The 24,813-nt window shown below is 43.3% G+C and overlaps 2 protein-coding genes and 1 non-coding gene across 3 annotated transcripts; 2 read left to right on the top strand and 1 right to left on the bottom strand.

The window, feature by feature from the left end:
• The first annotated feature begins 3,250 nt into the window (after positions 1-3,250).
• On the top strand, positions 3,251-3,321 carry LOC149364653 (small nucleolar RNA SNORD36). The gene has a single exon (XR_016289267.1). It is a non-coding gene; the product is annotated as a small nucleolar RNA SNORD36 (small nucleolar RNA).
• A 62-nt stretch (positions 3,322-3,383) lies between these two features.
• On the bottom strand, positions 3,384-9,127 carry ND-SGDH (NADH dehydrogenase (ubiquinone) SGDH subunit). The gene is made up of 4 exons (XM_089574627.1): positions 9,019-9,127; positions 6,793-6,989; positions 5,788-5,894; positions 3,384-3,600 (listed from the first exon to the last, which is right to left on the bottom strand). Exons 1-4 carry the CDS (start codon positions 9,104-9,106, stop codon positions 3,459-3,461), a joined length of 534 nt encoding a protein of 177 aa, XP_089430753.1. The 5' UTR covers positions 9,107-9,127; the 3' UTR covers positions 3,384-3,458.
• Positions 9,128-9,301: 174 nt separating this feature from the next.
• Positions 9,302-22,918, top strand: LOC149364651 (sperm-associated antigen 7 homolog). Its single transcript, XM_089574626.1, has 7 exons — positions 9,302-9,462; positions 9,544-9,611; positions 9,954-10,042; positions 10,337-10,421; positions 10,520-10,609; positions 12,879-13,035; positions 19,738-22,918. The coding sequence occupies exons 1-7, from the start codon at positions 9,381-9,383 to the stop codon at positions 19,851-19,853; spliced, it is 687 nt and encodes a 228-aa protein (XP_089430752.1). The 5' UTR covers positions 9,302-9,380; the 3' UTR covers positions 19,854-22,918.
• The last annotated feature ends 1,895 nt before the right edge of the window (positions 22,919-24,813 follow it).

Below are 24,813 nucleotides of genomic sequence, written 5' to 3'. Positions count from 1 at the left end.
TTTGCGCATGCATTGGCTGCGCCTCAGTGATTCGTCGCTTCTCGTGTCCCAGTGTTACTAGAAGCATTGGTTCTAGCAACACTGTTTTGTCCTATAACGTCATCACGCTTGTACTTGTGAGTTTGGCCTCTGGCGGCGATACCTGTATTTTGGTTCTTGCTCTTTTCTACGTTACAAGAGCTTTGTTGTCAGTATGAGTGGCGTTTTTGTAATCAGGACCTGGTATTCTGTCGATGCAAGCCAACTTCAATTTCTCCTCAGTGTCCCTTTAAAATGAGCTTAAAGGCTTAAAACACTGTTTTGCAGTAGTAACTCTTTCAGGTCACGTGTAGTTTTTCACTAACTACTGCACCGGTCAGCATTCTTTTTGGCCTTCTAGCCCCTCGCAAAGAAAGGGAGCGCCGCGACATGATTTGGTTAAAAAATTTGGGGAAAGCATTTTTTTTAAGTTGCGCTAGAGCTTCAGTGGAACTTAGAAGCATGGAACCTCTCGAAACACTCCTGGGTGGAGGCCAGGCTTCCTCTCGCACGTCTTGCAAAAGAATACAGTTTCCCTTCTGCCTCCATTTGTTGTTCTGTCACTGTAGACAGTGTCATCCTTGCTGCTGCTGCCTTCAAGTCATTTGATAACTTTCCATGAAACACGCCTACCGGAATGGAACTCGTGCCGCGAGTTTTTGGCGCCAGTTCAGGGCCTCAAAACCATGTGATCAAAAAATATTTTTCCAGCAGTAGGGTGCTGTCATCCCTTGACAGAAAAGCCAAATAGCCAATTTGCAGGACACAGCAAATCCGACCAGATGGCGCTCAAATTTACCTACAGAAATAGTAGGCAAAACGTTGTGGCGGGCCGTGCCCGACAACTTACCGGACGGGTACTTTTCTGCCCGAAAAAGGTTAATAATTCATTGCAAAAAATTTTGCAGTAGAAATTTTGGTCTTCGTCTATGCCAGCACTGAAGTGCATCTTGACGTCACAGCCGACCGGCCAGCCCGGATTACTATCCGCTGGCAAGCACTGGTGGTTCCTGTGAAATACTCAGTTCGGTGACATCACAATAATTGGGGCAAGTGCAGCTTAGTGTCACCCAATGCAGATAAAATGTAGAGCGGCTCCTCTGACGACATTCAAAAACATTCAGTTACGTTCCACTCCACAGCTATGGCGAACTTGCTAGAGGGCATCTCGTTATGCCTACGAAACAAATGCAGTCGAACATTGTTATAACGAAATAAGATAAATTGAAGGAAGGACGATTCCCCTTGGAAGCTTGGTCAACACGGGTGTTATGAAGTGAAGGCTTTAACGAAGTAATCGTCGGTCCCCTTCAACTTCGTTATAACGAGATTCAAGTGTATCATTTACATTCGAAATTTTGTGTCTTTACCCATTTAAAGGGGCTGACCACCAACCAAAACTTTTTGCAAGATTATGGCAGAAATGATCGTTGAGCAGTGCAGTATCGAAGAAATGAGGATTTATAATTTTAACTGAGCATTTAAAATCGCTCAAAACAAGTGCCATCTTGCAGTGCAACCCTGCCATTGTCAGATTATCCCATATGACTACATCTATGTAAAATATCAAATTTATTTGAAGTGCACAGTGTTTCACAGCAAAAGCTGTAGTAGCTTTGTACAAGCCATTTAGTCAAAGCAATTTAGAGGGTACAACAGCAGCTGTTTAACGCGCTAGGTGGACATCACTGCCACGTACCTCAAAGTGCGATTGCAGTGTTGTGACCCAGGGAGCCAGTTATGCACGTTTCCTTTCCTCAAAACCAGCGGAGGGTTTAGACTGCGAGTAAGACTATACTGGGAAGTAGACTACTTGCTTCGTACAAGCGGGCCCTGGAGTCCATGAAGTGTGCCAGGAGCGTAATCGAACCGATGTCCGCAAGCGAAAGAAGGCCAAGTATGCACACGAGCATATAGACGCCAAAACGTTCCTGTCACTACAGACCTCTCGGCTGCTAATTCCAATCAGCTTTTGGTGATCAATGCAATTAGTTGATAAGCTTAGATCTAATAATAGTTTCTTTTTTCAGGAGTGTTCCTCATAGTTCACGCTCTCTCCAGTGCACCCTTTGACGAAAAGAAACACTCCCTTTGCGTGGCTTGGCTTGGAGAAACTTTATTGATTTAAAATATCAACGGGACGGGGTTGTTGCCCACCCCCCAAACGGATGGCGGCCTTTACCACCCAGTCCGCAAGCTCGGCTTGCGTCTTGTCCGGCTCCCTTAGGAGCCAAAGCCAGGCCTCCTATGAGGGAGGGATCAGGGAGTGTTTCGGTGTCCCCCATCAACGAAACTTAACACATAAGGGAAATGACCAATCACATCCGTGAGGCATGGAGACTTTACCCTGCAACTTACCAGAAAACAAGGCAGAAACCTACATAGAGCCCAACTTAAACTGGGACAGTTGAGACTCATTTTCAGTCTATAATTACCAAACAACCCATCGATCCCAACTGCTTGCATTGCGGTCACATAGCAACAGAACACATCCTATGGGACTGTAAAGAAAATCCACCTCCAAAAGACCTTCTACCGGCACTGCTGACAATATGCTTTAGCTTTTGTCACTAGATGGAACCAGTGTTCTGCATTTCTTGGATGCAGTGGCAACCATGGTCCATTAAAACTTGTCGACGAGTCACTGTGCTGTAGTAGCTTTGGTTAAAAACTGAAATGGATGCAACTCTATAGTAGAAATGTCTAATTGCTGCCTGAAGGGTGAGATTCATTAGTTTTTGGTACATCACTTTTGCCGACGTGCAATCTCTATTACGCTCGTTGATCCCAGTTCCCAGTATCGGGATACACAGAAACAGGCTCACGCCCGTATAAAAAAATTCTCAGTAAAAGTCTAGAGCGTTTTAGACTGCACCATAGCAGAATCGAGCACCTTCGACGACAAGATTTCCTGTGTGGCTAAAAAAAAAAATTCAGTGCTTAAAATTCAACGGCCGGTCTCTTTAATATAAACCATGCCAGTAAACTTGCAATCTGTCATAAAATAGGTACTGATACAAAAAACGTAATTTTTTATATGAGTTACTTCAGCATTTTATTTGCTGTTTATACATAAAACAGTAGGTGTGTATAAGCCCCTAAGCCAACCAAGCTGGTGTTCAAGAAAGAACAAACCTGTTATCAAATGGCCATTACTGAGGTGCCATGACATCACTTAAAACAGCTTCTAGGCTAAGAAAGTGGTCCTTGTATTCGGTCTACTTCCAGTTGGCTGTAATGATGATATCCAGTGCTTTATTTAAGGTTACAGTGTAGCTTAAAACTGTTAGCTTTTTTAACAGCACATTCTGGTTATTTCAGACAAAAATTTTACTACTGCAAAAAAAGAAATGAGAAAACCTCCGTCCTTGCGAACCAAAAGTTTTAATTTTTCTCTACTGTACAATATAGGCCATTTTAATAGCACAAACTCCTGGCAATCAGACCGTCTTGCCATAGGTGTCAATTTCTCTCGCCTTCTCTTGGTAGTACTTCGTGTACTTGCTGTCAGCCGGCACAAAGTACCAGGCCTGGTAGTCGCCACGATCAGCAATCAATTTCTCAACTCTAGCTTGGAGTTTCCTGTTAAAAACATAAGTATAAAATGATTGAGGTACAATGAAAACAGACTGAAAAGCAGCAATAAATGAACCCCTTTCGTAATCTGTCGCACTGGCTTCCGTATGTAGTCCACTGCCTTAATAAAGGCATCATTGGCCATCATTAGAATAAAGATACATCCAACACATTACTGCTTCACATATGCATGCAGTGTTGTCAAACCATGCTGGCATATTCCACTTTATAAAGGCGAACCTTAAAAATTTACTGCTCTGCCATTAGTACAGCATTTAACCTCGAAGAGATTCCAGTTTAAAATTTATAAAAGGGGCCCATTGCATTCACCTCTCCATGACAAGGTTTGGAGCAAATGAAACTAGACTCCGGGAAGAAAACGGCCTCAAGCGCATACAGAACAGGTGAAGTAATTTGGACACAGTAAAAATTGATGCAGTCGATACAAATAGGCCAGACAAATGGTTCACAGTGCACCGCCGTGCCCTTTAATACAACCCCTGTTAATATGGATGACTCAGACTGTGGACAATTTTACTGGGGACCAAACGTTTTTAATGCATTTATGCTTCATTAAAACGGAAACTGCTGTCCAGATAATGGACAGGGTGAAAATGCACAGAACCCACTGGGGCCCACGTATTTTTGTTCCATTAATAAGGACAGCTCAAAATTGCGAGTTCCTTTACCGTCTAATTGTTCCAATCCTTGCATTTTTACTAAACATCAGTATGCATGCGTGTGTGTGGGTTGGGGGGGTTCATGCTTTACATTGGCAAGGTGCCCGGTATATGAGTCTCACCGTTTGCTCCATTGCAAAAAAAAAAAATTGTCTGTAAGCTACGTTGAAAATAACATTCAGCGGCTGTCAGCCGAGTAAGTACAGAGTTCTTGGGATGTGAACAGTCATAGTAGGAGGTACTCCATCACACCAAAAGGTGCCATCATGCGTCGGTCTATGCGCTCCCAACGTGCTTCAACTTGCACCACATATTTTAAAAGTAATGGCAACCAGAATAATGCACCTGCAGCTACAAAGATTGTCCAATTTCCACTTCACTGCCCGCCACTCTAATTATAAAGAGTTTTCCTTTTGTTTTTTTTCAGAATATTTTTTCCCCCTCATGATTCGTTATTAAGCCAACTCGCTTTATGGACACTTTTACAAAGGGTCCATATTAACGAGGCACAAGTGTACTAACATGCCAAAATTCTTTGTGTGCCACCAAGGTAGGCTCAGCGTACTGGAGGGCCAAAAGAAGGCAGACTGTGGAAATAACTGCTTAGGTGACGACTACCTGAAAGACGTATTTTGGTCACAATTTATTAGAGAGAATTATTAGTATATGGTGTGCCATTGCTACTGAAAGCATTCAGCAGTCCAAAAATGAGAGACAAGGAAGATATTAAGAAACTATGACCTAGAATCACCACATACTTATGCACTTTATAAATCTTCCCTGACATATCTTCACTGGTAGTTGGTACCTGCTGCCACCACCAATGCATACGATAACTTGCTTAGGTGCTGTGAAGATACAGAACAAGCCTTCAGCAAGAAAGACTGAATCCTCACACAGGTGCCACAGCACTGAAATGAAGTGGGAAAGCTAAAAAGCACTTAAAAAATGGCCACAGACATTTCTGTGAGAAATATGGACAAACCACAACAAAAAGAATATGCCAGCCTACTTTCTCACTCTCATTATATGTACTCCACCCCGTGAACTTTACAAGAATTCATGAGCGTGTGCGGTTTGGACTGACATTAACGCCACGGGGTACAGGCCACTGGGTCCAAGACCATGCTGGACAATGTGTGTTTTGGGTGGCTGAGGTTAGTGGGTGCCCTGCAGCCACTTAGCATGGTGTCGGACCCAGTGGCCAAAGCTTCGTGGCGTAGATGTCAGACCAAGCCGTGTGCTTGAGCATTCATGCAAAGTTTGCAGGCAGCGGTAAGCAGGGAATATATTTTTGTGCCACATGGTTTGCTTCCCTTTCATCAGACTTGATCTTTACAGAGCAACAAAACATTTCCTACAAGCATTTCATTTCACACAATGCTGAATTAACTCCATCCAGAGCTAAAACCTAACATGCAAATTCCCCTGCAAAAGCAAAACAGAACCTCCAAGTTCTGAATGGCGTGTGCTGTGCATTGGAGCTAGCAGAAAAACAAAACTTGTGCCTCACCTCATCTGAACCTTCTCGTGTTCGGTCTGCAGCAAATGCATCCTCTTCTCGTATATAATCTGCGGGTCTTTCATGAAATGCTTAGCAAAGAACTGCTTGATTGGGTGCTAGAAATGAGAAAAAAACCAGCAGTGCTGAGGCTGCAAGTCCAGCATGGCTGCCATGACTTTTGAAAGCTTATTCGAATGAGGCCCAGCAACAGAAACGTAAGCCATGTGAAGGGCTGGCTATACCAATACAGTGACAACAACAACTGCAAATCTCTTCACAGCTTATGCCAAATTCATTTGGCATAAGCGCAAATTTTTAAAAATATATTGTAAATTATCAGCTCGCTTCTGAGGTCTTGTACGCAGCATGAACACTCAGTGGCCTATACCAGAGTCCCTCCCTATACTCTACATAATGCAAGCATATTATAGCCAAACTCAAACACCCTTTTCAGGAATCCTTTAAGCCAAGAAACTTGCTAGTGGATTAAAAAATCTGTATTTCATTCAGAGTAATCAAACCAGTTTAGAAATATCATAAACAATGAATCGTGATCGCACCAGACACGTGTGAAAGTACCACTGCAGTACAAATTTTTTTCCTATCACAGTTTTGATGGCTTTCATGCTGTGCACTTGATTATTCATATACATACATTGCTCTCAAAAGCCAATCCAAACCACAAAGGATCCCGTTTGATCAAACTCCCAGTGCCATGACTACTAGGAGCCAATTTACAAGCCACAGGAAACTAACTTGCTAGTCCCAAAATCATCGCAACGATGCAGAAATGTGTATGGTGAGTCACTATAGATACCTGACATTTATGCTAATTTCTCTCTTCAAGACAGCCCTCCTTTTAGTGAAATCTGCATACTTCATTGCCTTGAAAGGCAGCCTAAAAATTTAGACACACATTATACTGCGGCTTCTACTCCTTTTAAGTAGCCCATGCATTTTATTAACACCTGCCAAGATTGAACATAAGCAAAAAAGCATTACAAAGCTGCTCACGTCATAGTATTCCCAGTGCTTGGGTTCATAGTCTTCTGGTATGTCCGCAAGTTTTGGCGGTCCGATGAACACGTTGACATAAAGGACCAAGAGGCTGAGTGGGATGATACCCAGCAGAAAGTAAAAGTGCGCATGATCCTTGAACAGGTTCCAAGCATACCTAGAAGGCGTGATGGCCATGTGCTCCGAATGCCTCACTGGAAGCATAAATCAAACATGGAAATGATTAGCTCGTGTCTATGCCAACAGTCTCCTCACACACACAGCACATGAAGTGCTTGAGAACATGATCTTAGCTTTCCATAATCCAACCAAAGCATACCAAATTCAAAACACCGGATTCCAATATCACACGACAGCAAAAGACGTGCAAACATTTCAGCTTTCAATGCTGTCCTCAGCAAAGAGAAGATTGCAACCTCCTCACACTGCCCACTTCATGTTTAGCCAGCCGGAGATCACGTAGCCTACGGCTTGAACCTGTCATCTAGCACCAAGAAAAATATTCTTAACAAGTGAATAACCTCCAGACAACTACATTCGTTCAACAAGTCAACAAGACTAGATATTAGTCTTAAGTACACTAGGTAAAAGCCACGGCAAACAATCTGAGGGCAGCACAAGTGTGACGTGATCAAGCTAGAGCACCGAAAACATTGCAAGGGTACAGATGCGAGACACGACAGAGCCACTGTGTTATCAAATAAATTTATTGCGAGATGGCTTATAAGCACAACCTCAATGTGCAGTCTCCCTGTTAATTTGCTGGTGGAGTTGTACTTGTGCGACATTTGTTTTGTTTGGCAACAAACCCAATCGATAGCACTGTTGGTTCTGTGGTGTCCCCCTTAAGCCTAGTGTTGTCCATTTGCATAGGCCAAACATGTCCACCCACCTAAAAGAATACAGACAGGTTCAGATGTTCACACATTTACCTGCAGCGCTTCAACAGCACGTTCTGTCTCGCATCTGTGACATTCGTCACTGCTTGCTGGGCTCAATATGGCTTTTTGAGGCATGAGAAGTGACCACAATCCATGCAAATTGGAATGTAAGATAAGGTAGTGTTTCGAAACTAGGCCACCAGTAAATGATGCTAGTATACTTCCCTGTGTGTTGTTCAGGCACTCTGGACAAGTGTGTGGATGTCTGCACTTAAAATCAAAACACAAAAAGGAGGTTCGCACAAGGATTCAAGCAATCCCTCCTGTAGTCTCTGCAAACTATGCACGTGCAGTTTCCAGAATCTATGACGGCATACACAGTGAAGGTAGTGTTATACATGTCCAGCAAAGAGTTAGATGTTTAAAATAGCATGCAAAGGACAACATGGTCAGTACCAAGCAACGTCTTGTGTACATGCCTATTAAGTCTACTTCAAAACTTCAGCACAGAGGACTATGTCATGCCGCTTCACAACTTCCTGCATGACTCTCAGAATTATGCAAACATAGAATTTTGCTATGGACTACACCAGGCAAGCTCTCAATAAAATGGGCTGCTCTGAAAGGGCTGTTTCGTAAGCAGAACTGTGCTCCATCTCGAACTGTTTTCACCATTTAAGTGCAGCTGACTGAGAATTCGTATGATTATTATGCAGCATCTTGAAGACTACCTTGTGTCTGTTCAAGTCTGCATCACATACTCTGCTACTGAGACAATGACTAGATGACAGCCGCACAACACGCATCACAGGGCTACCAGGGCAAACAGGGATGCGGAAAGGCTGATCCAGGCTTTCATCCATTTCTTGATGCTCCACCTGGCCTCAAGCTAACAAATATGTGGTTCCTATTACAGTTGCCCTTCCAAAAAACGCATGCAAGGGCACATATATGAAGCTTCAAATAAACGCATTCATTTCCATCTCTGCACAGGTGAAAGGTCAGACAAAGCACGCTTCTGCAGGACTTGAGCAGCGCGACGGCCAAGCGAGGCTGCAGGAGCCTGCTAGCTTGGCCGTCGCCTCATACGGCCTTTTGGTCATCACACCTTTCACTCTGCTCGTGAACTGCTGCGCATCAGACATATCGCAACAAACTGAGCACTATGACTGGCGCAAGGCGCCAACCATTCATATTCTCAGCCGTTTGTCATCACGCGCAGCGAACAAGCAAGTTGCCGGTACTCGGGCATCAGAGAGAGGTCGTTATCCAGAGTGCCTCAACACATTCAAGCAAACAATGCTACTCAATGTGTCTCCGCAAAAGGAATATGCATACTTGCCTGAACATAGCTGTCCTGTCTGGGCTGGCCTTCTCGTCAGCAGAGGGACAGCACTTCTCGCCACTCGCAGAACACTCAGCACAGCCATTTCCACCGAAGGGCAAACAGTACGCCCATGGTTGCTTCATTACTTTATTTTGTCGCCAAAGTTAGAAAACCTAAATAAGTATGATTATAAGAAATAAAATAAAAATGGCGAGCACTAAAAACTTTTTGCTAAAAATAACAACATTAAATAATTTAGGTTAATTTTTTAGTTGTATTTTTTTCTTAGCATAGCAACAGAAGCTGTATTTTGTTTACGCACGTGACAACTGGCGACTTCAGACCAGACGGTGCTGCAGTCTAAAAGAGAAATAACAATGGCGGATCTTCTAGGTTCGATTTTGAATTCTATGGACAAACCACCAACTGTGGGTGACAAACAAAAAAAGCTTTTGCAGAGTATGTATCTGTTTAATAATCGCGGTACTGTTCGTGCCAACTGGTGCGTGTTTTTACTGTGCCTTTTCTCTTGCTACGCAGAACAGCGTGATGAGCACCTGAAGCGCGAAGCCGAAGAGAAAGAGAAGCTAAGAAAGTTCCGAGATCAGGTGGGTCGCTGTTTAACAGAAGTGGTGTCACCTTTATTGGTTGACAGCTGCGAACTCAAAACGCTTCGCTCGAGCATTTTTTTGCTAGTCTACTGTGCGTCTTGGTAGTGATTCTGAGCTGTTGCGACGCAAGGCTTGGAGTGTCGGTTAGTGAATTCTGCTCTGTAGAGAGTCGTCAATTTCAGCTTACCTTGTTGTGTGCAGCCCTCATCGACTGCCTATGGGTGGAGCTAGTTTTTGAAATGCTTAAGATACTCGCCTTTAATAAACGGGAATAAGAAAGCTGTCAGGTCTTCCTAACGCGCCTGTTACCGTAAATGCTTCCTCTGCTATTACTTCCAGGTCGAGGACAAGATCAACAAGTTTATTCAAGACCCAGAGAAACAAAAACACAAGTTCGCGCCAATGTCGAAAGTTCACCGGACAATCATGTAAGTGCAGCATTTATATGGGCTGGCATTATGAAATTGTCCTGAATTTATCAAAAGCGCACTCAAGGTTTAAGCACTCTGTAACAGGACCGTGAGAATAGCCGACTCTCATTGCACCATTACGAAATTATGGAAAGTGCATTGAAAGTGTCTTGTTCTCATCTCGCTCCTTGCTATATAGAAGTGTCGTTTGTTTCTTTCTCATAAAATATTTTTTGCAGCACTGTCGCTGCACTCAAAGCAAGTGTAGAATGAGTGGTTCATTTTCGTACTTCCTTTATTTTCTTTTTGCAGCCATGATGTTGCAGACATTGCTGGCCTAACAGCCTTTTCATTTGGGGAGGAAGAAGTGGATCGTTACGTAATGATTTTCAAGAAGGTAAGCTGCCATGTGGTGATCAGGCAAAGCAGCCTCTGCATGCCAGTGGCTTCCTGTTTTGGTTTATTGGTTTTTGGTTATTGGTTTATTCCTTGCAGGAGTTTGCGCCGTCGGATGACGAGCTGGCAGCCTATCGAAGGGGAGAAGAGTGGAACCCCGAAAAGGCCAAAGCTGCCGCAAGGGAAAGGGTAAGGGCTTGTTTTGCAGCACTTGCCTGTAAATATTTTGTTCTGCTACTCTACCTGATATGGTACTATCATGGGAACTCCGTTAAAAAAGAAAAATAGACAACCAGGATGCAAATTATTTAAGTCTGCATTAATGGACTAACAGTTGCATCTGTTTATAAAATTTATTTAATGAAATGTAACACAAACAGTCAAATCTCGGTTAGGTCTAACAAAAGTTGAGCTTTTAAAGGTGGCAGCCATTTGAAACACCTTGCTGTGCCCATAAAAGAAAACAGTGCTTATGCTTGAGAAATCAAGTTCTGTCGTACAGTTAATGCAATAATGGAAATGGAGGATGATGCTTATCATGTCAACATGTCAAATTAAAACTAGTCTTTGTTTTAATTTTTGTGCTTCTCCAGTAAGCACCGTCATAATTGTTTTATTTAGTCGTGTTATCATGCAGGGAACTGACGTGCACCTTTTCTAACCTTTTGCTAGCCTTGAATTTAATTGACATATTTGCCTGAAATTAAAGCTGCGAAGTCACTCTCAAGGGTCTCTGTCTTGACTTGCGGTTAAGAAGTTTGGGAGTGGGGAGCTAGCAGTGTTACAGCTGGCCTTTGAAACTAGTCAATATACATCCCTCTGTAGAAGCTCTGCTGAATGCTTTGAGACACCTGCCGGGCTTATTCTTAAGTTTTTAATGGTTTACTTGAAGTCTCCTTCTCTACTTGCGTCTCATCTTTGCACTTGTTAGTCTTCTCTCTGAACATAATGCGCATATAGGGAGCTCTGTGTACTCGAATAAAAAAAAAAGCTGAGCTTGTCCGTTATTGTCCGTACTTCTCTCCAGGAGCATGTGCGATAATAAGTATCGAGCAGATAGATATGCAGTGTAAAGCCGTGTCAGCGTTGCCTTTATGTATGAGAGCTCTTGTTAGGAGAAGGTAAGTGACGCCAACCAAGTAAAATACAGGAAAAACACGACGTTTCGGGACCGGCTCGGCCCCTTCTTCACGGTGTGACTACGGGCGAGCGCAGCTTGGCTTTTTAAGCCCCTGTGTGGAGGACCTGCGGGTCAATGGCCGCAGCCCATGGACGTAGGATGAGGGGAGAGTCCCCAGGGAACGATTAACATTCTCTCGTGTTTGCTGTATGTGCCACGACTCGAGTAGAAGCCTCCTGCGTGGGTTAGCTTCCGTTTCCAATACAATGGTGCTGTCGAAGTCAATTGGGTGGTCACACCCTTCACAGTGTTCGGCCACGGCGCTGCGTTGACGATTCATGTGACGGACGTCCGCTTTGTGTTGGTTCATCCTTTCCGCGAAGTTCTTCGTTTCCCCTATGTACGACGCCGGGCAGACGGAACACGGAATTTTGTACACGACGCCCTGGGCCTTTTCTCTGGGCTGCCGGTTTTTTGGGCGGGGGAGCTCTTGTAAGATTGTGCTTAACTTTTTGTAATGCATTTGCTAGTGAGCCTTAACCTGTCATAGTTGAGTTACTTATTACCTAGCTTTTCAGATTTGACGCAACAAACTTTTTCATTCTTTGAAAATCATATTTTGTGATGACTCTAGGTAGGTTTAGACTTTGAAAACAGTAAAATAATGAAAAAAAAAAAACTTTTAAGCTGCTGTAGACCTGTGGAAGTCATTTTTCTCCATTCATGCAAGTATGACTTCTATAGATTCAAACTTTTTTTTTTTGTCTCCTTTTCTCGTGAATGGTATGAATTTTTGAGGGAAACACTATGTGGGCCAGTGTAAAGCAAGGCTTAGAGCTGCTCTCTAGATCCCTTGCTCGTAGATATGTTACTTTGATCGTGCTGCATGAACTTAGAAAGCCCTTTTGAATGAAAGCCCTTTTTGTATTTTTTTTTAGGCTGCGTGATAACTTTGTATGATGCCATTTGTCAAATAATTGAAGGACTGACTGTTGCACCTGTGGCCTTCAATGTCAGCACAGCATCATATGTGGAAGTCTTATTAATTGACCAGGAGGGAGAAAAGTTATTGCACGAGGTGGTAGATGGTAGTCATTGAAAACAAGGAGCGACTCAGAAAGGCTGTTTATCTAACAAGTTGTTTCTTTCAAGACCAGTGCAATATGTCAGTACTGTTAGCTGGCATTTTTCTACATTGTTGGTGCGCTTGGGTATTCAGTGGGGAAAGACAGGGTTGTCATTCTCATACTGACCTAACCTAATGTGACCACTTTTGTGCTTTTGTAGTGCACAGAGGTATCAAGCGGGGGTCAGTTCAGTTTCGTATAAAATGTGCAGGAGCTTGCTGCCGCTGCACTGGCCGAGCAGGCCAAGGAGTCGGGCCAGGAAAGTGCGCCCCAGAATGACTACCACGAGAAGTACGAGAAGCTGCTTGGCCGAGAAAGCGGGAAGGAAGCGGCGAAGATTACTACCCCAAACAAGCAGTTTGGCTTTGGTAATCACTTTTCACACATTCTGTTCTAAACTCGAGAGATGGTGCAGACCAGAACATGAACCACGAGTGTGCAGTCACATGAGTGCAGACTCGAAACCAAGAAACCATCATATCTTCTCTAAGGAATGCGTCAGGAAATTCCAAACACCAAACCGTGCTCTGTGATATTTCAGCTGCATCTGTACTATCAGCGTCAAATGAAATGCGAACAAAACACATGAAACGCGAGCACAAAAAATCAAGCATGTTAGAGGCTGGAGGTGAAATACAGGTGTGGGCTATTAACATTTCAGAAGAGCGGTCTTTTCGGCTTCGATGGGAAAATCAACTGCTCATGTATTTTGCCTCCCTAGTATAATATCTGCGATTTGTGCTGTTTGCGTTTCAATTGGCTTGTTCGCGTTTCAATTGACGGTGACAGTACATATGATTTCTCATGCATACTGTGTGCATACTGGAATGTTTCATGTAACTTGAACCAGAGCTTGCCAGATTTTTTAAGGATACTTGTGGCTTAATGATCTCGTTTGAACTGTCAGAGATGCATGACATGGAGCAGCTGGAAATCAAAAATTGTAGCTACGAGAACCCACAAATAGCATCATTCTTTTAATGGCAGCTTTATTCATAAAATGATAAACGTGTTAGCGGTACACTGGGGACAATACCGTATAATTTTTGTTCTCAGTAAAAATCGATTCTGTGGCTTTTTCTGGCTATTCTCATGTTTGTTCAGCAGCAGAAGACATTTATTTCCGGGCAAATATATCATATATATATATAGGGTGTGCCAGCTAACTTGGACCAAGATTTATAAAATAACTAAGCGTTCTTCAGAACTGAAATCGCGTAGATGTTGTTAAGGTTTATCTAAAGTTACAGTACCATTTTTTCGCTCCTCCTATTTGAATAATTAGTCGAGATAAATAAATTAACTTTTTAAATATAGCTTGAAACGTTCAGGCATCAATAGGAAAGTTGTGGAGCTCCACAAATATCGTCCAACCCAGGCACTTCCAACGAAATAGACTTAGCGTGGCCGTTTTTATTTGGGAAAAACGAAAGCCCGCGGAGTTTAAAAAATACCACGTGATAGCGCGCTCCGTGCGCCCGGATGCGCCGCGATTACAGCGCTCTCATCCATGCTTTGTAAGAAACATCACCCGCTTCGGGCCTTTCGTGCTGCCCAAGACAGGGCTTCGCGATGTGCTTGGTTCCAAGATAGCGCGAGTGGTTACGGGCGGGAGTTGAAAGAAAGCACGGCTCCTGTTTTTCAGTGTAATTCACACGACGTTATCAGGCTTGTTATATGCTTCTTTGCTTGTTGGGATCTTGTGCTCAAATTCGAACTCATGAGATTGTCATCGTTCCTCCTCATGCATTCTAATAACGTGAGTGTGCAGTTATTGCCGCAGAAACGGGAGCCGTGCTTTCAGCTCCCGCCCGTAACCACTCGCGCTTATCTTGGAACCAAGCACATCGCGAAGCCCTGTCTTGGGCAGCACGAAAGGCCCGAAGCGGGTGATGTTTCTTACAAAGCACGGATGAGAGCGCTGTAATCGCGGTGCATCCGGGCGCACGGAGCGCGCTGTCACATATTTTTTAAACTCCGCGGGCTTTTGTTTTTCCCGAATAAAAACGGCCACGCTAAGTCTATCTCGTTGGAAGTGCCTGGGTTGGACGATATTTATGGAGCTCCACAACTTTCCTATTGGTGCCGGAACACTTCAAGCTATATTTAAAAAGTTAATTTATTTATCTCGACTAATTATTCAAATAGGAGGAGCGAAAAAATGGTACTGTAACTTTAGATAAACCTTAACAACATCCACGTGATTTCAATTCTGAAGAATGCTTAGTTTTTTTATAAACCTTGGTCCAAGTTAGCTGGGACACCCTGTATATATATATATATATATCTCTTTATGACATAAGCAAAGTATGTTTTATGGGCCTGCAAAAGCCAAACGGTGGCTTGAGTGACAGTGCCCAATAGATGAGAGGAGAAAAAAAATGCTAAGAACAACAGAATACAGAGTTCAACAAGAATCTGGAATAAAGTTTTACAATGACGAGTGCAAATCAGACAACCTTTCTTTCATTTGTCTGCAAGACTCGAATTGGAAAATCTCATCTGGAAGTTCATCAAAAAGGGCAGCTGCGGGGGTATTTCAGGGTTGCCATATTCTAATGAAACTTGCACTTCGTTCTTTACTTGTTTCTGGTTAATTCCACCGTTTTTGCAGCCATGCAGCGTTTCATTTTCATTTCGGCGCAAATCGATTTTAAAGTTTACTGAAAGACTGTTTCTGTGCCCTCAGTTCACGTGATTTCTACAGACAACACTGCATTTTCACCATCACAAATATTCCCCCCTTCCCCTTCAACCCGCTTCAATAAATTTTGAGGCTTTTATTACGTTGTCTCAGACATTTTATGATACGGTTTATTGTTTTCAGTCACTCCTACAGCCGTTAAACGCACACACATTTTTTATTAATGCTTGTGTTGGCGTCGCTACATCACACAAAGCATCATCCCTGCCCACAGACTGAGTTTCGGTTTCGGTTTGCTACCTTCTCTGTTTTAAAATGGTTCTACTTGGTACTTTGAAAAACGATTTGTCGTGGTGGCACGAGGGGGCTCTAAGGAATGTGATCCGACTGTGAGTTGCCTTTTAAAGAAACAGAGAAAATAAATCTAATGAGGTGAAGGAAAGCAGAGGATTGGTAGTAATTCCATCACTCATCACCCCGCCTGCAAGAATTTTTGAGCTAGCTCCATTAGCACCAAAATTATCAGCAATTAAAAATAACATTCCTCCTCTCCCCCCTCATCTCATGCACTCCAGCACGTCCGAAAGAAATTAAGCAGTTTGGGACTGCAACCCGCCCGGGAATATGCCGTGCGTCGCCACCCGGTTTGTCTCCTTCCGGTGGCCGCACCCGTTTACCCGCCCGTTGGCTCAGTAGCTTGAATACCTTGCACCGCTGTCATTGCAAGCGCATCTTGGAATCGGGTCTCAAGGCGCAATTTCTGCAAGTGACCACCGTGATTTCCTCCGAACCCTAAAAGTATTCCCTGTGTAAAATATGGTTTCTGAATGCTGTCGGCAGCAGCAACAACTTGTCGGTGGACTCATGGGACTTGCAAGCACACAGGCTGACTACAAGTGATGGCGGAGGGGCATCCTTGACCCTGTCTTTTAGTCCAACTGCTCCCATCATTCTTGCAATGACAGTGCCGGGCTCCCTGTCGCTGACCATGACATCATCATAGTCGTGAAATATACATAGTTCCAAAAACTGTCACTTTGGGCACATCAGTTGACTCGCAACCTTTAAAAAACTGTGTTTAAAAATTAATAATAAATCACTGGCCCCATTCCAAGGACTCATACTTAAATGTGAATGCTCAAAATCGTTCGTTCTATGCATGGAACACATTTACCAGGAACTCTGAACCCATTTCATAGTCCCTCTAAGGGTAAGTGGCACATAGAAGGTTCGAGTGCATTCATCTTATTTACCACGTACATTAAACCACACTTGTGGACATATAGTTTGCCCAGATACATAGGAAAGACTAATGTGTTTGGCTCACACATATTTGAGTACAGCAGTCTCAATAAACAGCAAGGAAAAAATCTGATGATTTAAGATATGAGAGCATGTCAGCATTGTCGTTTCATTCCATACTGTACAGGACAGAGGCTGAAATGTATTTTAGATGGCTGTTCACTTTGTTAAGCTGAAAAGCAGAACAAAAATAGAAACTGCAAATGCCATAACCTAAAATGCCATGGTCCATCGCATGAATATCTGTTTGCATGTACATGACAGAGGCTGAAAGGTATTTTAGATGGCTGTTCACTTTGTTGTGCTGAAAAGCAGAACAAAAATAGAAACTGCAAATGCCATAACCTAAAATGCCATGGGCCATCGCATGAATATCTGTTTGCATGTACATGACAGAGGCTGCAAGGTATTTTAGATGGCTGTTCACTTTGTTGGGCTGCTGTGCCGCCGCGGTGGCTCAGTGGCTATGGTGCTCGGCTGCTGGCCCGAAAGACGTGGGTTCGATCCCGGCCGCGGCGGCTGAATTTCTTTGGAGGATAAATTCGAGGCCCGTGTACTGTGCGATGTCAGTTAAAGAACCCCAGGTGGTCGAAATTTCCGGAGCCCTCCACTGCGGCGTCTCTCATAGCCTTAGTCGCTTTGGGACGTTAAACCCCATAAACCAAACCAAACCAAACCACTTTGTTGGGCTGAAAAGCAGAACAAAAATGGAAACTGCAAATGCCATAACCTAAAATGCCATGGTCCATCGCATGAGTATCTGTTTGCATGTACATGACAGAGGCTGAAAGGTATTTTAGATGGCTGTTCACTTTGTTGGGCTGAAAAGCAGAACAAAAATGGAAACTGCAAATGCCATAACCTAAAATGCCATGGTCCATTGCATGAATAGCTGTTTGCATATACATGACAGAGGCTGCAAGGTATTTTAGATGGCTGTTCACTTTGTTGGGCTGAAAAGCAGAACAAAAATAGAAACTGGAAATGCCATAACCTAAAATGCCATGGGCCATCGCATGAATATCTATTTGCATATTTTTAATGGACTCAGGGCTTTGATAGAATATGTTAGAGTGCAATTTTACGGATTAAACAGAACATTTTTTTTACACTTTATTTAAGCTCGTATGTCAAAAAGGACTTTGCTGGCCGTCCATCAGGTATCCGCATGCAAAGAATTGTCAAATTAGCAGCAGCTTGCTTAGAAAAACAGCTGGTGATGGTGACGCTTGCATTTTGATTGTTTGGCCTCTTCTAACTTATAAATGCTCCGTTTTCGATGAAAGCAAGCAGCCTTGTTGTCATTAAAACGTGGTGCAGGCCAATTTCAACTTGTCCTCTACGTTTAAGAACAACACTTGCATAATTCTGGAATTATGTGGGATGAGAACCTGCATTGAAAATACACGCTTTGCAGCGCACCTATACTGGCCGCTGCCATTGCTGTGAGCAGGTTGTTGAAAGCCTTTTTGCCTCCTTGGTTTTCTTGCGGCTGGTCAAATATTGAATAATTACTGAGCACCATAAAGCTACAACGCGAATTTATAGGAAAATTTATGGCTATATCGTACAAAAATTAGCTGTCACTTCTGATAGATCGGGCTTCAGACAACTCAGGTCTGCTCCAGAAGCTGGCCTTCCCCCACCACATCTCCAGAGGTTAGGTTTTCCTCGTGGACCTGTGGGTGCTCTTGGTGCTGAGGTGCTACTTAGTGCGCACAGACCAACGATGGCGAGGATTTTTTATGGCGGGCACATACCCAGCCAACCAGGATATGCGTTTTTAGGACGTTGCACCAGTCGTGCCTGCAATGTCACGCAGTTAGTGCATCATGCTGCCATTGGAAATTTCGCATGGTTTTTATTGTCTCTGTGTGCGCGCGAGATGGCAGAAGCTCCCCTCTTCTACGAAACTGGGAACAGTCAAGCGAGGAGAGAAGAAATCCGAATTTGCCACAGCATACAAGATTCCACAAAGCATGCTAAGCACTGCTTTGAAGACAAGGCCGACATTTGGGCTAAAGCGAAGAAGAGACTCAGCGGAAAAATCAAGTCTCTGCGATGCTTGCAGAACACGCTTTCAGTTCCGATAGCCTATGGGTCCAATTCGAGTTCGATAGATGCGGGTTCGACTGTAATAAACTGGTGAGCATATTATATGTAATTGTGTGAACATTTTGGCAAGCTAAAATCTGGCAAAGAACAAAGTTCTGATGATGCTTTAACATACTTACACCCCCACCCGCTCAAGCGAGCTAGTGCATCAATTGCTACAACTCTGGCTTAAATGTGCTTACAAGCTTCTCTGGGAAGTCAAAATACTAGCGCATATTAAAAGCAGTATTACCCTATTTGCTTGATGTAACGCTTTATTTTTTCTCTTTAAATTGTCTGCTTTGGAATGCTCCTTGCTTTTAGAACCAAGCTGCGGATGTAGTTCGGTATTTCTTTTTTTTAATGTGAGACCATTAGGAGGGCCATGAAGACGAAAATTGTGGTGGCAGCGGCGTCTATGTGAAGCCTCGTGCATAAACGTACAGGAGGCTTTACTGCACTGAATTCTGTCACACACGCTTGTGTAGCCTTTTTGTTGATAAAAGTCACAGAGCACTGACTGTGTTGTGGGTGCAGTGCTAAGTTCCAGGCCAAGATTGTCGGTGTGTGATGCAGTCTTCACACTCGTGGTGGCAGCCCGCTATTACTCGTGTTCTAAGAAAAGGGTTTTCTTCTTTGGCCCGACTCTGAAAATTTGGTGCTTTTAGTGTAGCCAGAGCAAGGACAGAAGAAATCCGGAAAGGCTGCAGCTTTTGTGCCTCTTAATGCAGCACTCATCTGTTCATTCACTGAAGGCTGTGATGGGTGCCGAGATCAGTACAAATTTTTCTTCAAGTGCAGAGTTTCCAACAGAGCTGTATGGCTTCCCTTTGTGGCCCTGTGCTCAGGTGAATACTTATGAGTAATTACTCTCTTTATCGTGTCATTGAATACTAAAGCATAGGAAAAGTCATTTTCAGCACCCACAGAGCCTCAGATTTGTAGCACTCATAATATGATACTCTCATTGCTCATCTGCCTGTCTAATTTTTAATTTTTTTTTTGCGACATGTTGTTTACCTTGTTTCAGTGCCCAGCCAAAACAAAAGGGATGTCAGGACCATCGAACAAGCACTGGCAGACATCCGCGCCAAGAAGAAGCAAAAAACTGACGTCCCTAGTTCAGAAAAATCTGAACAGGAATGATTTTTTTTTTTTTTTTTCTAGAGAGCAAAGTGGCATAGGCAGTTATGCATAGTTTAGCTAGGTTCATGTGTCCTTACCTCTGAGTGCACTGCTAGCTGCTTTAAAGCACAGTGCCTGTTTTGTTGCAGGTATATTTTTCAGCGCACATTGTCATTTGACAGCATGGTTTGTTACTCATGGTTTGTTGATTGAAATTAAAAGTAGCTGTCTAGCCTTCTCTTTCGGAGAGAAATGTTGTAATGAAAGGGCTGAAGACTACACTGCAGTAAGGGGCTGAAGTTAACCAGAATCCAAGGAAAGAGCGGGGGGGGGGGGGGGGGGTCTAATTATTGTAGTCATAAAAGTATACATTAGTTGCTGTTTGTATAGGCAGTGCAGTGCAGAGCACATTTTGCTTTGTTTATGTTTGATTTTTTTTTTTTTTCACTGTTTCTACTATTTTTCTTAAGCTGTACTGGTCATCATTAGCAGCCCTACAAAAGGAGCTAAAATAAGCCAGGACTTCAGCATTTGGCTGCAGTTGACCTTTCCTTCATGCTTGTTTACATCAAGCCATGGTGTGCTGTCATTCAAAAGAAACAGTGATACGAGCTCTCGGAGTTAGGGAAATTGTGTGTTGCAAGGAAGCATGCATGCTTCAGGAGACACTGGAAACTGTGCGAGTAGGTCAGACACTATTGGAAGCTTTATTTGAAACCATACTTTCAGTTAAAACCCTTCTAACAGACACTGTGCAGCATCAAACTTGCATAAGGCCGTGCTTTGGGAGTACCGTGTTTTGTTTCTCAATGGCTGTACAATCGTCCCTCGTTAATACAACTCCTGTTAATATAAGTATTATATAGATAATGTAATTTCTATATATAATATAGAGATTATAGACAGTTTGCTTGGGGACCAAACTTTCTCGTTATACTTGCACCTCTTTAATGTGGAAATTTGATGTCCAGACTATGGTCAAAAGAAAAATGCTCAGAGCCCATAAATTTTTGTCTTATTAATATGGACGATGATGAGAACAAGATCTGTACCGCTCCAACCAGATGTTTCATTTTCTGCATTCTGAGTGCAGGGCACTGTCAAAAAGCAGTGAGAAAGTTAAAATGATTGAGTGACAGCTCTTCTTTTGTGGTTTTACGGTTCCAGTGCGAAGTTGCCATTTTCTGAGTCACATGAATGGCTGTGAAAAAAACTGAAGCTTGTACCACATAGAAAGCCACATTCAGCCGCTGTCAGCTGACAGAGCTGATATGCGGTTGCGATTCGTGGGAAGTGGACTGTGGTAGTAGCAGTTACGTCATTTCTCCGTGGGGCACTATCGAGCGTATCACAGACCACTAGGCTCGTTAAGCTGCAGCACATTACTTCAATTGTAATGGTGACTAGGATAATGGGCTTGTAGCTCCCAAAATTGTGTTCATTTGAACTTCACTGGCCACCAATATATGCACAGAAGCAGACCTTAATACAGCGTGACTTTTAGTGCGGAGGCACTTCTGGCTCCATTCTCAATGAAAGCTGTGAGATGAGTGAAGCCTCCAGGCAGGTCACGTGACAGAAGCGTGGCACTGGAGCAATAGGCCGACGGCGTTCATTGGGTTCATGGGCGTTGGCATAAACAACGTTGTAGACTCCATTAATTTCGAGGAAAGGAACGGCGCATAACTGGCTCCCTGGTTCAGTGGACATCTCAATCGCACTTTGAGGTATGTAGCGATGTCCATTGCAAAAAAGACGTGCTTTCGCAGTATTTCGTGTTTCGTAGTGCTTAACTGCCAGCCATTTTTTTGCAATTTTTTTTTCCTCTGCAATTCTTTATTACGGACAACACTCTTTATGGGCAGTTTTACTAAAGAACCAAAGTGTCCATTTTAATGAGGCATGACTGTACATCCTTTTGCAGAGCCTGTCTGAGCCTAAGGCCAGATTTGCAGCAGTGTTTTTTGTATTTAGCTCATTTAGCGACTGGTCATCACACATGCAGAATGCGCTCAGTCCTGATAGCCAATAATTCCATTGAGAAAGCTGCAGTCAGTCACTAGCTAATGTTACAAGCAAAAAGTTGTGTAAATCGAGCCCCTGGTTATAAGCGTGACATTTGCTTAACGTCCTTAAAGAAGTTAAACACCGTGAAAAATTATTAGTGTGCCTCAAAAATTTTGCCACTGGCCTAGCAAACGCTTGGGAAAGAAAAGCTCGTCAACAACCAGCTTTGCTCAGACCCCACCTGATGATGTTCTAAAATAAGCCTACAAGTGTCAACTTGTCCACTTTCCACTGCGATGCCCCTCATAGCCCATGGATTGCTCGGGACGTTGAACCTCACAATTTGCATTTTTTGTTACAGAACTACAAGACCTAAAGAGATGTGGGTCAGCGTTTTATAGGTGCCAGTGTAATGACATGGAAATTTGTTTTTGAACAAAATGTGCATTATCTAGTGTCCCTGATAACGTTTTGTAGAATGGCGTTGAAACAGCGAGGCTGGAAGGGATGTCATTGCAGCTGGTGTGACAGGCTGATGTGTAGTGAGCACCTCTGTAACAATAAGTAGCAAAGAAAGAAGGTGATGGCGTATTTGTTGTTGTTGCTGTCGCAGGCTACAACAACAACAACAACAATGATGCTCTGGTGGCTCATTGACGACTAGCATCATAGCAAATGGAAAGGGGTGGTTGTTTGCACACTTTTTATGTGAACTTGATAATGCAGTCCTTCAGCGTCAATTTTATTGCAGCATGGGCGCTTTCATAAATGTTGAATTAAACATTTTAGAACATCAGCTATGCATATATGTGGCATGATGGAAGAATAGGCTCAGCCAGCTAGCTTGTTGGAAGCAATGCGATATGCCACAAAGCTTTGTTAGCACTTCTTTTGTGTCTGTGCATACAGAAAGAAAAGCAGTTATTTGTGCTGGCTTATTATTATGTCATCAAACATTGCAATTATGCTGTCTTGGAATCCTTTCACAAACTGTTCGAGTGCTGTGGCGTGACCCAACTTTTATCATGAATCGTGTACATTGCACACAAACTCCTGTAAATATACGTTTTGATCTGGCATTGCTCTTTGTTATTTTGCAGTTCATATGCAGTTTGAGTGGCTGTCACGTGGCACAGCTCCATTAGGCAATTGTATATCGGAAGCCTGTGCTTGGAGCCTGTCCCAAAAATGCCCTCTGAGTATGCATGGACTCGGACCATAATGAGAAAAATCCCATGTTCAGTGTTCTCATTAATATCTGATTCTTTTTGGAACTGTGTAGTCAGTGACACTGATGAAAACATTTCTACAATCTAGGAGAAAAGCTGGAGTGAATTATTATTTCGATACCCATCATTCCTAGCATGCTGCATAGTGTGGGCGTTGCTAATGTGTTTAGTGCCGCATTTACTTGCACTAAAGAAGCGAGACACCGTTTAAAAACTTGGGTAGCTTGTTGCATACAGGTTGTCATTTTGGGACCAGGGATTTGTGATGTGCATAAGACCGTTTTTCTGCCATTTTATGTCTTGCTGCTTGGCTGCCATATTTTGGCGGCAGACAACGGTTGAAGCCAGTGCAGAAACATGCTGCCTACTCAGGATTGCAGGCGATGCAGCTGTGTAGCCAGGCATTGGCAACATTTGGATCTAGAGCACTATAGCTCGGGCCTGTATTCTGTGTCCACTAAAGTGGACTTGTGCAGACAGGGATACCCTGAACTGGAGGCATTCTCTTGTTCCAAAAAATAGCAAATGCTGCTGCCTGTCTCTGATCGTATTAGCTGCATGAATGCTCCCGCCACCTTTAAGTGAAACAGAGCTGCCCGTTTGCACTTTTGAATGCCTTAAAGTAAGGTGTGTTTGTCATACAAGTTTTGTAATTGTCACCTTTTGCATCACAATTACTGATGCTATGGCCAGTACAATTGCAACCAAGATGAGACAACAAGGAAGTTAAGTCGGCTGTTATGCAGCCATAGCCTTCACGTTCGGGGCTCCAGAAAACTGGTGCGGATGAATTAAGGGACGTTTCAAGAATACAGGCCGAAGTTTCAGCACACTAGAATTACTACGAGACTGCAGTGTACTGTGCACTACACCAATGTCAAGCTGTGGGGAATGCTTCTCATGCCATTTTGTAGGTAGTTAAAGATCGCACAGCCAGCCAAAGGCAAGTCTTATGTGGAGGAATAAAAACTCTGTAGGGAGAGTTACATCATGTAAGCCAGCCTTTGAAAGCCATGCCCTCTTAAAGAAAATACTTTTTCTGTATTCATGCTTGCCAAGGTCTGCCCACTGGATGACTGGGACCTGGCCATAACCAGTAAAACTCGCCACAAGCTGTCATGTGGAGGCCAGTTTTATCTCTCTTTTTTTTTTTTTGTGTGTGTAACTGTGCTTCAAAACTGTCACGTGGCATTCCCTCCATGATTTCCCACTCCAGGCTGCCTTGTAGGGCACTTGGAAAGGGAGCCCTAGGTCAGCTAATACTGTTTGTTCATCTTGCTTGCTCTGGGTGTGGCAAAGAGTTTCCAGTTCTTTGCTACAGTAGCTGTTGGAGGGTCTTTCTCAGGGATAAGTGGAATCATCTTGTGTCATTAGCGGTGAATACCACGTTCATCTGTTTCCATAAAGCAAATAACCCATGTTTCAGCTACAAGGGATGTCGAGAATACAACCTGTGATCATCCAGCCCCGGCAGACACCACGAATGAGCACAAATGCTAGTGATCGTTCAATGGGAGGAAGGAAATGCACATTTTCTTTTGTAGTCTCGCTTTGTTGCACCTACTGATCAGAACCAATGCAGTATGCCTGCAAAATATTGTTAGCATTTCCTTTGTCTCTTTTTTTGCTTCAAGAGACGTTTCACACTTTTTGAATGCAGTATTCATGCATGCTGAAAAAGCTTTGTCATGTAAAGAAATCTCTTTGTTTTGGTGACTGGCATCATTTCAGCCTTGCAGCAGTTA

This window comes from Amblyomma mixtum, chromosome 2 (genome assembly GCF_055824585.1).
Source record: "Amblyomma mixtum isolate Tamu chromosome 2, ASM5582458v1, whole genome shotgun sequence".
NCBI lineage: Eukaryota > Metazoa > Arthropoda > Arachnida > Ixodida > Ixodidae > Amblyomma > Amblyomma mixtum.
The sequence above is the reverse complement of the archived record's forward strand: the minus strand, read 5'-3'. Positions and strand labels throughout refer to the sequence as shown.